At 40.3% G+C, this 13,851-nt stretch overlaps 1 protein-coding gene across 16 annotated transcripts in view; it reads left to right on the top strand.

Annotated features, from left to right (window-relative positions):
- The window catches only part of MPDZ (multiple PDZ domain crumbs cell polarity complex component), a 130,527-nt gene that overhangs the window by 25,768 nt on the left and 90,908 nt on the right, over positions 1 to 13,851 (top strand). For all 16 annotated transcript variants that reach the window (XR_012639609.1, XM_074953398.1, XM_074953396.1 and 13 more), the window contains exons 7-11: positions 2,970 to 3,098; positions 4,765 to 4,968; positions 8,190 to 8,304; positions 11,178 to 11,266; positions 12,823 to 13,018. Coding sequence is in view for 15 of the 16 variants with exons in the window: in XM_074953398.1 (XP_074809499.1) it covers positions 2,970 to 3,098; positions 4,765 to 4,968; positions 8,190 to 8,304; positions 11,178 to 11,266; positions 12,823 to 13,018 (733 nt within the window). In the remaining variant the exon portion in view is untranslated. The remainder of the gene's footprint in view (positions 1 to 2,969; positions 3,099 to 4,764; positions 4,969 to 8,189; positions 8,305 to 11,177; positions 11,267 to 12,822; positions 13,019 to 13,851) is intronic.

The following is a 13,851-nucleotide window of genomic DNA, read 5'->3' as shown; positions in this document are numbered from 1 at the left end:
TGGTGCTTGGTCATGTCCTTTCTTCCCATGTGTCAAATTCTCTGTCTTCAAAGAGGCAAATAGAGCACTTCTGCTTTATCCATTGCAGTCTCAGCTTTTAAAGCTTTTTTGGAAACAGCAGTAAATGGAATCTCCTCCTGTGATCTACATCTCTCCTTTTAGGGAACAGAAACTTGTGGGGCTTTGCAATCTGATCTATACCAGCAGCCAGGCTCATTCTCCCTGTTTATGCTCTCATTCTCATATGGCAGAGAAGACCAAATAGACCATGCAGAAGGCCAGTGTGTGGGAAGGGAGGCATAGGCTAAATGTCTCAGATTGGGGGAGACATCTGTCATGATTACAGGGCTATAGCTGCACCTCTGTCTCCTTTTCTGGTCTCTCTGAGTGCACCCTCTCAGGTGTCAGGTCTATACCAGGGAAGAAATCCACAATTCTCCCACTCTTAGACTGGGCTACAGTACCTTGTGTAACAACAGCTCTTACGCTGCAGTTCCAACTGAATATGAACTCTTCTTTTTGGCAGCCTGTGACCAGCGGTGTATGTCGTGACCAGAGAGCCTTTTCAAAACCAAGTATTGTTTATTTTGACAATAGGAGCAAAGCATCTAGACAGTGGTGGTTTTTTTGTTTTTGTTTTTTAAATTTGCATGCATGTCTGTCTTACCGTCCCCCGACTATAGCCTCAGAAGGCTTAAGTTTTTCTGATGTTCCCAGCAGATACCTGTCTCTCAATCTGGTTTCCCCAAATTCACCCCTCTCTGAAAGTGTGTTCATTTTGAAACTTGCCACAGGTCTGTTGATCTCCTCTGAGCGTGGACCTTTTCCTGTTCTGGTGTTGTCTCTTAACAACCTTCAAGAATTTGCGGAGAAGTGGCTTATCTTGAGCTTGCTTGTTTTTCCTTACAGAGCACTATTAAATGAAACAATTGTATTCATATAGTGAACACCCCAATAAGCAGGTCAACATATAGCATGGAGTATCCATAAATCATTGCAGAACAGCTCCACTTCTATCACAATGTCAAGTCCAGAAAGAAAGCCATCAGGCAACAAATATTCCATGCTCATCATATCAACCTCAGACTACCCGTTGTAGCCTGGGAACCTCTGTTTACCACTCAAGGGACAATTCTGCCTGTGCACAAAGCTGTTGATTTGAAGTGGAATGTGAAATGAATGACAGCTGATTATTTGGATCTACACTGAAGAGGCTTTCGTCCTTTTCAGTGGCTGAAAATGCCTGATGCTGTGTGATGTAATCATAATGATTTACACCACTTAAACGAATAGTACTGTTCATGTCCTAATTTCTTTGAATAGACACAGATTTTCTAACCCATGCTACTCTCATGGTGTAAAGGGAGTAGAAAGCTTGTTGAATTTTCCTTGTTGAGGTTATCTCTGGCATGGAGGACTCCTCAAGGAGAACAGAGTTGGCATAGGCAGTCCTGCAGCCTCCTGATGTTGGGGTTGGGGTTTGGCTAGAGTGAGCTGTGCTTCAGCTATTTCTGTTGGATGAATGGTCCCCTACGGAGTCATAGCCAGTGTGTGTCATTTACAGCAGCTGCCAGGCTGCTCTCATCTATGCTGGGGATGGAGGAGAACTGGCCCTCTTGCAGTCTCCCCTTCAGTTGTAGCTGAGAATTGAGTCCACAGCCTCTTTTCAGTGCATGCATGTGACTTCTGGTGGGAGTGATGCATCTACATTAGAGGAGACTTTGAGTCCCATTCCAGTGAGATGCTAAATGCTTCCCATAGGGTATTGTAATAAATAAAGGGGGGAACGGTAGCTGTAAAATCCCTCTTCGTAGCTGTTCTTTACTTGATTTACCTGTAAAGGGTTAAAAAATCCCCCAGGTAGAGGGAAAAAAAAGCGGGCATCTGACCAAAAGAGTCAGTGAGAAGGCTAGAACTTTTTAAAATGGGAAAAGAAAACTTTCCCTTTGTCTGTGGTTGCTCTTTCTGGGCTGCAGGGACACAGAGCAGCAATGCTATAAGCAGGAATGCTATGTGAGCTTTGAACCAGGTATGAAAAATTATTTTCCATACCTAGAAGGAATCATTTGGATAGGGAATGTTTAGGTAAACGTGATCAGGTTTATTTTTTTATTTTGGCTTGTGGATCTCCTTTGTGCTAAACCCAGATGCTTTTGTTTGCTTGTAACCTTTAAGCTGAATCCCCAAGAAAGCTATTTGGGGTGCTTAATTTTTGGAATTTGTTCTTTTAAAATCTAGCAAAAGCCTACGTTCCAAATGTATTTTCTTTCTTTTTGTTGTTAATAAAATTCACCTTTTTTAAGAACAGGATTGGATTTTTAATGTCCTAAGAGGTTTGTGCATATGCTGTTCGATTAGCTGGTGGCAACAGCTAATTTCCTTTGTTTTCTTTCTCAGCTCTTCCCCAGAGGGGGTGTGAAAGGGCTTGAGGGTACCCCACAGGGAGAAATTCCCAAGTGCTCCTTCCTGAGTCCAAAGTTTTTTGGTTTTTTTTTTTTTGCATTTGGGTGGTGGCAACGTTTACCAAGCCAAGGTCAGAAAAGCTGGAACCTTGGGAGTTTAATACAAGCCTAGAGTGGCAAGTATTAATTTTTAGAATCCGTGCGGGCCCCCACCTTCTGTACTTGAAGTGCTAGAGTGGGGATTCAGCTTTGACAAGTATTAAGCACATTTTATTCCTTTTGACTGTGTTGGGCGTTGAAGGCACGCAGCACCTCTCAGTATCCCTAAGAATTTGATCTGTAAACAGATTCATGGAGAGGCTACATAGTGAAGAAATTCTTCTTGTTAAATGCCCACCTGCCTTTCCAGTGGGCTAGTAGTAACTGATATAGAGCCACCCTTAGTCTTTCTTTCCCCCCTCTTTTCAAAAATATGTCATAGAAATACTGTGTAAGTATCTTGTGATGAGACTGAATAGGTGTGTTCTAAGTCATTTACAAGCTTATTTACAAGTTTACTCCTTGTAGGTCCACTGGCAGCATGTGGAGACCATTGAGTTGGTGAATGATGGATCAGGTTTGGGATTTGGGATAGTGGGAGGAAAGTCAGCTGGAGTGATAGTTAAAACCATCCTCCCAGGAGGAGTAGCTGATCAGGTAATCTTCTTCTACAATTTCTTCTTTACTGTTTAGTGTGGGGTAAATTTATCATGTAAATCTGCCACAGTAATGTTAAGTGACAGTTTTCTTCCTTGTAGGCTGAAAGAAAAAGATGATGCTAGTAATGTATATGGGCAAATTACTCTTATTAATGATCATGTATAGAATGTGGGATCTGCACGTACAAACCCAAAAGCGGAATCTGGCCTTCAGTCACTCTCCTAAATCTATTACTTTGCACCACTCCTATTGTGTGCTGATAAGTATATCATTTCTAACTCTGAAATAAATAGCCCAATAGTCTTTCACCTGTCTAATCCAACCCAAGTTGGAAATGACCAAAGGTAATTACTATCATAGTGACCTGTGTGAGATGAGTTTGGTGATCTCGCTCCATTTCCCAGTGTGAAGGTGTCTATAACACAAAACCACCACCCAGGGCACCCTGTCAGCAATTATGGCAAGGAGCGCAAGGATTGAATGGGCTCGGAGACAGATTGTTCCTCTGACCTGTAGGTCTTTGTAGATCAGGATTGAGGCATTAAGGTAATGTCTACACTGCAATCGGAGGTGTGTTTGCAGCACAAGTAGACGTACCCAAGTTAGCTTTAATCTATCTAGTGCAATTACCAATAGCAGTGAAACCATGGCAACATGGACTTCAGCATGGGCTAACCCATGCTGCTATGGCTTCACTGCTATTGGTTCTTATGCCAGCTAGATGAAAGCTAGCTTGGGTACGTATACACGTACTGCAGTCACATTTGCAGTTGTAGTAGTGACATACCAAACACTGCTCTGTCTGTGGGTAGCTCATGCTGCTGATGTCCATGCTGCATGTGTTCTGCGGACCAACAGATGAGTTCTGTCAGTTTTAATACCTCATGGGCACTAAATTCACTTAAAACATTTTTTTAGTTTAAAGTAAAAGAAACAAGAAATAAATGAAGAATGTTTTTAAAGCAATATGCATAACTGTAATATCACACTAAATGAGAAATATAATTTATTTTAAAAACATGGTTAATCATAGAATATCAGGGTTGGAAGGGACCTTAGGAGGTCATCTAGTCCAACCCCCTGTTCAAAGCAGGACCAGTCCCCAATTTTTGCCCCAGATCACTAAATAGCCCCCTCAAGGATTGAACTCACAACCCTGGGTTTAGCAGGCCAATGCTCAAACCACTGAGCTATCCCTCCCCCCAAGGGCCAGCTCTTAAACAAGAGGCCCACGATCTATACACACACAAATGCGTGTTTGTGTGTGCACAAATGACAGTGCACAAAATAATTGAAATTACAGGTGCAAGTCAGGCACTAGTGGGTATGCAAGGGTATTTTGAAGACAAAATTCCCATCTTTGTATAAAATTGCTAAATGTGTAAGCAGTTTACATAATTATAGACAGTTTTGTATGCAGAAGTTGGTCTCCACTTCTAAAAATATTTTCCTGTGCACATACAGCTGCACTTATATCACACATGGGCATATTCTTTTTCCTCTGCCCCACCATGAGTGTATGGTCTGACATTTAAAAACTAGTTGCAGAGCTCACACATTTTAAATTGACCAATATGACTGTTTGTGTGAGGGAAGAGGGAAAATGATTGCTAGAGGTTTTTATTATAATTGTGACTGGTTGTCTGGTTACTTCCTTGTCCAGCATGGAAGGTTATGCAGTGGAGACCACATCCTGAAAATTGGCGATACAGACCTGGCTGGAATGAGCAGTGAACAAGTGGCACAAGTTCTGAGACAGTGTGGAAATCGAGTGAAGTTGGTCATTGCAAGAGGTCCCGTAGAGGAACCACCTCCACCAGCCGTCCCTCCATCTACCCCCGTACCAACTTCCATACCAGAGAAACAGGTACATATAAACACATATTAAGATGTGGCAACTGTCACTCTGTTACCAGTTGGATAATATTACATTTGTATCAGGGACCAGTGTTTTAATGACCAGTAGCCATGTTTTCATCCTTTAGCTATGGAAAGCAGGATCCTACAAGCCCAGTGTGTAAGGAGCCCCAGTGACGTGAGTGGAAGTTGTGTGGATGGAGTTCTTTCAGGATCCAGGCTTGAAGATATGTGTGTGGTAGAAATAATTTTTTAAGCATCCAGGTTGATTAGCCCATTAACCTGGATGTGCCCGTTAGTGGTGCTTTGGGACAGCTGAATGATTAATGTGTTGCAGCACCTCCCTGAAGTTTGCAACCCTTTCTCTAGAGTGGGCCAGCTGAATCTGCAGTCCTTTCCTCTGTCTGCCTCTCTGTCTCCTCCTCCCCAGGCACATCTCTTCATCCCCGTATTGTCATCACCATCCGTCAGACAGCTCCTCACTGTGCCAGCCAGCACACAGCTGCAGCTCCTTTCCTTGGTAACCTGACACAGCTTCATGAGCTAGCCAAATGCCAGACAGTCACCCAGCTGCTACCCTTATTCCTCTTCCGATGTTCTGACACTCCCTCTTTCCTCCATTGTTCTGTTTCTCTCTCTCCTGACTCCCCCAAAATATACCCTATCTACCAGTGCCTCCCCTCCATGATTTCTTCCTTTAAATTTCAGAAAAAAATGCTGAGGGAGAAGATTTCAACATAGGGAAAAAATGGAAAATACAGGAAAGTGAAAGCATTTGTAATTTAAGCGCAATTCATATGTCAAGTTCACTTATTCAGATGTTTGCTATCATGAGAATTACCACTTTTTCATGAAGCACACTATAGTAGGTGTGTCACAATGAGTTGTAAATTTAAAATAGGAAGCTGAAAATCTTTGTGTGTGTATATAACATAGCCTAGTTCAATGCAGTGAGTACCTACTCAACTTAAGTGTGGCAGTATCAGTCCCATAATGAGCGCACACACACAGCCACATGTAGATAAATGAATGAAACGAGAGAAGATTGTTAAACTTTTAAGACTAAAATAGATCTTATTTATACTCCATAATAAATTTCTCATTTCAGCTTTCCTTACTATTTCTAGGAATATGTCTACTGATGTCAGTGAATTTAAAACACTTTTTTAAGTTAGACTACTTTGAGAAAATTCCTTTTACCTGTTTAAAAAACAAAACAAAACAAAACCAATCTCCCCTCGATAACTGATTGTAGACCCATAGCTATTTCGTGTTGCAGAAAGAGGATAGAATAGGCAGATAACTTCACCCCTCCTGTTCTATTATAGGCAGGCTTCTGTTCCCATTAGGTGGTGTTGAAACAGTTTGAGAGGAGATTACTATTTTCACAGTGCCTAAAGGTTAAGCGGGGGGAAGGGGGGGTGAAGAGAAGTTAGCTCTTCTGACCCTTGTTTGCAAATCAAAACTGTCCCCCTTTTTAGAAGGGAAATGTCTCAATTCAGAGCATTTCAACAGAAGTTTTCTTTGTGGGAAACATCAAATAGAGGAGTCAATAACCACCAGCATATATTATTTAGCTGTAAAACAGTACTTTTAGAAAAGCAGCTGATTCTCAATACTTCATGTATCAAAACATCTAGATTTATGTTGTTCTGGCTGTTACATGGTGTGAAATGCTGGTATCAGAGGTTGCAATCATGAGGATGATATAATCCAGTGCTTCCATTACTACTACGGAAATAATGCCAAAACCTCACTTTTATTTTTTAGCCTCCTCTTCCCTCCTGTCTTTTTTTTTTTTCCTCAGTTCACCACCATGTCCCTGGCAGGAGGTGTGTTGTGTTTGGGAAGCTGCCCTACGTCTGCACAAAATCTCCCTTGCTGAATATAGAAACTCAGTTAATGATGCTGAAAGCCGCAGTAACTTATGTGTGGACATTTACCACCAATGTTTTGGAGAATGCCTCTGATACAGCTCCCCCTCAGGCATCCGTGGCTCACTCTTAAATGCAGGATGGGAGGATGGGCCTTAACCGGGTGAGGCTACAGCAAAGGGGCTTCTACAGGACATCAATAACACAGGGATGGTGCCATGAAACTGGCACCCTTCTTCATGATTCTCAGGAGAGATTAGTAATTCTGGAAACTAATCAGCTAATGGAAATGGAAGCAATTATTGGGCTCTAAACATGGATTGTTATAATTTATGTGCCATCCAAATAACCCTGTAATATGAAGGAAGTAGGTTTAGAGCTGCAGAATTAGTTGCTTTGCTTGTGCTTGACTGTATTTTTGGATGGAGTTATTCAGATAAAGAAATGGGTCAGATCTTCTGCTGATGTATATTAGCATAGCTCTATTGACTACAGTGGAGTTACACTGATTTACTCAAATTGGTAATCTGGCCACTGAACATTTATCTAAAACACCAGAAAAAAGCCAGTTCTATGAAAGTGATATACTTAATGCCTCGAAGTTAAGTTTTCTGAATTTTTTTAATAAGACATTTATTATTGACATGGGCATTTAATGGGCATTCTCCTGTTGTAATCAAAGCACTTCCGTTAGCAATAAATAAACGAATTAGTTACCAACAGCCTTTTCTGTCACAGAAGTTCAGAGGACTATAATGGGTGTTAGCGGTGATTATCATAATTTAAATAGCTGGAAGTATAATTGCCACCTTCTAAAATAGAAATTTCAAGTCTTGCTAAAAACAGGAAACATAATTGTTTCACTGGAAATAGATTCCATTATGTTTCAAACTTGGCATTTATAAGAAAAAAATAACTAAAATTACTGGCCATTTATTTGAAAAATTACGAGTTTTAAAAAAACCTTTTTATTTGTGGTTATTTTAAATTTAGCACAAGCCTTTGTGATCTGTTGAAAGCTGAGATTAAAGGAGTCTCAGAACTGTATGCATCACTGTATTTAAGCGTGTATTGTGCATATTATTGTTCAAGACATATATTGCTCAGCTTGTTAGAGCTTCATCTGTCATTTATTGTGTGTGTGTGTGTGTGTGTTGAGAAGTGTCAGGATCCCAGTAACTTTCTGGTGAGGAATGTTGTCTGTGTACAGTATGGCTGTCTGTCTCAGTGTCAGGGTTGGAGCAGAAGAAAAGTTGCTACTTTGTCTTTGACATTTGTCTCTAATGTTTGACTTCATGGAATGCAGCTTCTTTTTTTAAAAAAAGATTTCCTTTTTCATTACACTCTCTCTTGTTAGGCAGAGACTTCTTTTGATATTGATGAAGATGGAGAGAAATTTGATGTAGAACTCACTAAAAACCTCCAAGGATTAGGAATAACTATTGCTGGTTACATTGGAGACAAATCCTCAGGTAAAGTTAAAATAAATTCCTGAAGTTTGCTTTTATATCGCTGGAGCTTACAACAGCCTGTATGCATTTCTAATTCGATTTAGACTTTCTGGTACATAAAGGAAAAAAAGCTTCATTTAAAAAAAAAAACTTGTTAAGGATTATTTTAGGAGTTGTAACTTCAGATAGGTTAGGATCAATCAGTCTTTCACCATGAAACTCTGTTTTAAGATTTTGTAGCAGTCTTGAAAATCATTTCTTGGTTGAACCTTGACATGCATTTTTGAAAAAAACATTTCTAAAAATTGATATAGCCATTTTAAAGTATATGACTATTTTTAAAAATTATTTTTATTTTAAAGGGAATTTTGGAGAGAGTAAATTGCAGGAGTATATAAATATACTCCTTATATTTGCAGTATTGCAGGCAGTTCCAGTTGATGTTGTTTTTAAATCAGTGAACCAAATTCTGCTTTTGTTTACATCAGTACAGATGTCCGCTATCTCCATTGATTTCAATTGGGTTATTTCAAACTTGCCCTGGTGCAACTCAAAGCAGAATCTGGCCCACTGAGTTTTTTGGAAAAAAAAATCTAATGTGCACATATAGTAATTTATTTTTCTAATAATTTCAACTACATTTTTGGGAGAACCGATGTAAAAATGTATCACACATCCTTATGAGGCAAATTGATGCCGTACTCTTATTAAATGACATTAATAGATTGCCCTATAATGATTTTCAAATAGCTGCTGCTATGTTTTCTGTCCTGGTATATATTGAGAAAAACACAAAGAAATGGCATTTCGATAATAAGAAACGTTTGTTAGTACAGTAATCACTATCATCATTCCTTTTGAGGGTTCGGAGTAGTAATGCAGATATCTTGACTAAATCTTACTAGTCCACTGACCTATCAGATCAAAAGAAGCCTCCATCGCCATAGCACGGAAGGAACACAATTTATGTATTCCCCTTCTAGCACCACCTACTATCATCTTTAAAAAGGCAGATTAAATCTCAAGTGTAGAACATGTTGTGGATCTGATATCTGATTCACAAAAGTGATGATGTATGTCTGAAATGTTGCTAATTGAATTGCTCCATTGCACCTTGGTATATTAGGAAATCTTACTGCCTCAGGGAATGGCTGATAAACTTACTTATTCCTCCAACCAAAAACCTTTGTTAAAGAACAGCCGTGGTTGCACAGAAGCACCAACACACCTTTAAAAAGTTGGGAGATCACTATTTGAGTCATTTTCTAGCCCTTGCAAGCTACAACTGCATTTTTGGTGTGGAGCTAACCGGCTCCTTTATCATTGCGTGGTATGTTGAGGCAGCAGCGCTTGGGAGCCTTTTAGCTGTGTTTCCCTAGTGCAAAGGCACTCAGCTTCCCCCCTCCCCCAATCCCAGACCTCCTGCAAAGCTGTGGACCATTCTAACACATATAACCCAATGAAAAACCCTCTTTCTTCCATATATATCCATGTTTAATACTCCAGCTCCCACAAAAGCTGTAATCAACTCCTTATGCCTCCCCAAGGCCTGCTCTTTCTTCCTAACTCCATGTTCACCATCCCACGTCCCTACTTACCTGCCAGTTATCCCTCAGAGTATACTCTCTATAACCTCACTGGCCTTCCTGGCTCCCGTGTTCTCTGTCAGGTGACTAAGGGAGACAGGATGGCAGCATTGGAGACTAGACGCAGCTGACAGAATGTGTGTGTGTGTGTGTGTGTCTGAGGCTAGCAAGGAGCCTGCCTGCCCCGCTGCGTGGTGCAGCGGCGCCGCCAACTGGACAGTCAATGGCCTGATCCGCGGTCCCTTTTTGACTGAGTGTTCCAGTCCAAAACCGGACACCTGGTCGCCCTATTTGTGTGCAGTGCCCCTGTGCTATCTGTTGTCATTTAGGTGTTTTGGGGGTAGGTTAAGACATGAATTCCAGCTATGCCAAGACAGATTAGAAGTAGAGCTGGTTGAAATTTTTTTGATGCAACAGTTTTCCATTGGAAAACGCTGATTAGGGTGAATAGAAACATCCCACAGGAATGTGTCAATTCCATTGAAACTTTTGGCTGAAACCAGACCTGCAGGCAGGCTGTCTGGCTCTCTGGGCTGCTCAGCTGGCTTCCTAGACAGGCAGCTCCTCGCCTCCTTGGGCAGTGGGTGGCCTGGACTACCAGGCTCTGCACTACTTGATAGCCCCATCTGCAGTTCCTGTGGCTCACTGGGTCCTCTGGCTCATTGGGCTCCGCAGCTCAGTGGAGCCAGGACTGGAAATTTCTGAAAAACTTTGTTTTGGTCCTTCTGAAACAGAATTTTTTGAAAATGTTCCTCCTACAGAAAATTTTGCATATCTGACTTTTCATTCCAAATTGGAATGAAATATTTTTTTGCAAATGCAAAATTTTCTTTGGGATGGAAACTCCTCTTTTTGCCTAGTTCTAGTTACAGTGCTATCCTAATTTACATAGGCAGCTTTTTCTATCTGTAAGTTCTTCCCTCTGCAAAGCCAAGCACATATTTGTTCACTCAGACATTTTAAAATATAATCGAAAAGGAACCATGTGGCTTTGTCATATTTACAATAAACAAACCAGTGGATGTATGTATGATGCATGCTAAATTTCCTTGCCTTTTGGGGTTAGGTCAGATCTGTAACAAGGGTTCTGTGGAGTTTTTATCGTCAATTTTGTCAGTCATGATTAGAATATTTGCTTACTATAAAAGGTCTAGTCCTGCTTTCATTAAAATCTACACTTCCTTTATGGCTTTTTCCTTACCTTACTTTGATACCACATTTTTTTTGAGGGGCGGGGGGAAGGAAATATTGTTACAGAATTTGGACAACCTTTGGTATTAAATAACTTTTTCTTTTTTAAAATCCCAGAACCTTCTGGTATTTTTGTGAAAAGCATTACAAAAGACAGTGCTGTTGAACATGATGGTAGAATCCATATTGGAGATCAAATTATAGCGGTAAGTAAATACGGGGATAAGACTTACACAGCCAGCTCTGAGTATGTGAAGTTATTTGCATGAGAAAATCCCTCCAGTTACTGTGGGAGGGTTGTTGTTGTTTTTGGTAGATATGCTAGTATCATTTTAGAATACCTATTCAAACAGATAAAGATTGGGTGTGAAATGACAGCTCCTTCGTTTTGATTGAATATTTTGTCACACTATCTTTCTGGTCAGGCTAGCCATATAAATAAGTGGGGAATTTTTTCCCCTGTTTTGTAAGAAATCAATGACACTTTGTTTTCTCTTGGCAATAGAGAGTTCTTTATTTCCACAAAATACATGGTTGTTCAGTAGTTCCAAGCAGACCTAATAAAATATGCCACTACAGTTCTTTAGCTGCTCTGAGATGAAAGAAAATCTTTTTAAAAATACTGATATTAAGGGTGAAAGCCTGGAAGGTTTTTTTTTTAACTTCTCTGAAGGTTCTTCATAAGATGTATTGTGCGGGGGGATTCAGAATACAAATGCAGGAATAATTTTTGTCTTGAAGATGTCAGAATTGGCCTCTTAGCTATGTGCAAAGAAAGAGGAGAAGGAAACTACAGTATGTGAACGCGCACATGCATATACACAATTAAAATAACAGAGTATGAAGTATGTGTATTCTGTAGATAAGACAATTACTAGAGTGAAGGGATATGATATCATTGGTAAGTTTTTGAAAGATAAAGATAGCAAGGAGGGAGGGGAATAGTTTAGGGTGTTTTAGCTCTTGTGGGGAGGAGGAAGAGTATATTATTAAGAGTTATGGAATGAATTTGAGCAAAAGAAAACTTAGGCTTGTTAGGCCGTACAAGAGTTTCACAGTGGCAGTGGTGTAGGCCCCATTGTTCAGCCCTTTAAAAACCATGGACTAGACAAAAACCATGTAATGTAATCCTTGATTGGTTGAGGAATTGGACTTGATGGCCTAGACTAAAACATCTTTCCATACCTAATTTCTGTGAAGCTTTGATAAACAGCAAATAAACGGGGAAGAGGTTTTGAAGTTTTAAATATTGCATACAATAGGAATATTTCTAGACAACTAAGAGGTGCTTCCATTCTTTCCTTCTTATCTCCTGCCCTAATCCAGTAATCACAGGACATTTGTTCTTGACTTTTTTTTTTTTTTTTTTAAATACATTCACTTTCCAGACAGTTGGGAGCCCTAGTGTGAACAGAGCTACTGGAGGCCCACCAGCATTTTAAGTGCTTTGCTATGGAATCCTACTCAGAGTAGGCCTACATGATAAAGGGCTAAGAACCCTGGTTGCCACTGGGAGTCAACTTTCACCATTGCTATTATGGCAGTAGTAGTAGTGGGCTATTATAGGCACAGTGCCTGGTATAGATAAGGTCACAGTGGCATTGGGGTTTTTTTTTCCTCTGACCCTGTTTGTTTTGTGCTCAGATTAAACAAGTAGTGCCCTGGGCATTTTATTTTGCCTTGGAGAAAAATGAGATTTATTTTTTTTGAATATTTTATCCATGTAGTGGCTTGCTGGTTAATAAGATGTTTAATCCTTCAGGTGGATGGAACAAATCTTCAGGGTTTTACTAACCAACAAGCTGTAGAGGTTTTGCGGCACACAGGACAAACGGTTCGACTCACTTTGATCAGAAGAGGGCTTAAGCAGGAAAATCACATTCAGCCCCATGAGGACTTCACTGCTGCTGTTGAAAAGGACTTAATTTTCCAAACTATGGATAATGGCACAGCCAAAGGTAATTAAAACTGGCTTTACTGTAGGGTAGCTGGAAGTATTTTTCTTCACGGGGTATGAATTGGAAATGTTGAGCCTAGTTAATTCCTAGTGTAACTCAATTGAGTTCAGTGCTGCTTCACGAGGGATGAATTCAGCCCGGTAAAGTTTAATCAGTTTTGAGAATCAGTGGCATTATTCATTACATTTCTGAAGCAGATTTTGAAATCTGTGCACTAGTCTGCTAATTTGCACTAAGGCTTTGGTCTTTCAAGTCCTTGCATCATCTGAGGCAGTGAATGCAAAGTTGTGTCATGGCTCAAGTGTAAGTGAAGCTATACAAGGACAAATAAGGTTAGCAAAGACTTACCTTCTGCAGTGAGCAGAGGTAAATCTCCAGGGTATAAGGGCACAGGGTATAAAAGGGGAGTGGTGTGTGGGGAGAGAATGGGCACATCCTGGACAATTGATGACTGTCTTGGACAGTGCTTTCGGTGTATTAGGTGTACCCAGGTCAGAAGACCTTGTGAAATGTAAGGCATGCCAGTGACTGAAATGCAGATTAGCAAGGTTTTACTGGAAGCACCTAACATCATATCATGTATTCACTTCTTGAGCTGCATGTGTAGGGCCAGTAATTCGTTAATATTTTAGATGATACAGTGCTCCCATCATATAGGCTCTGTATGTATGTAAAGAATTCTTAAAAAAAACTCATTTAATTCATTGATTATTGTGTACAGAAATAGATCCCAACTCACAAGTTAAAATATAATCATCCCCTTCATGTAAAATCTTGAAAGAATAGAATCCCTTTCCACTGTGTCTTGAAGGTTAGCACTCCTCAGACTCAGC

This window comes from Natator depressus, chromosome 5 (genome assembly GCF_965152275.1).
Source record: "Natator depressus isolate rNatDep1 chromosome 5, rNatDep2.hap1, whole genome shotgun sequence".
In the NCBI taxonomy this organism is placed as follows: Eukaryota; Metazoa; Chordata; order Testudines; family Cheloniidae; genus Natator; species Natator depressus.
This window is presented reverse-complemented; position numbering and strand designations above follow the sequence as displayed.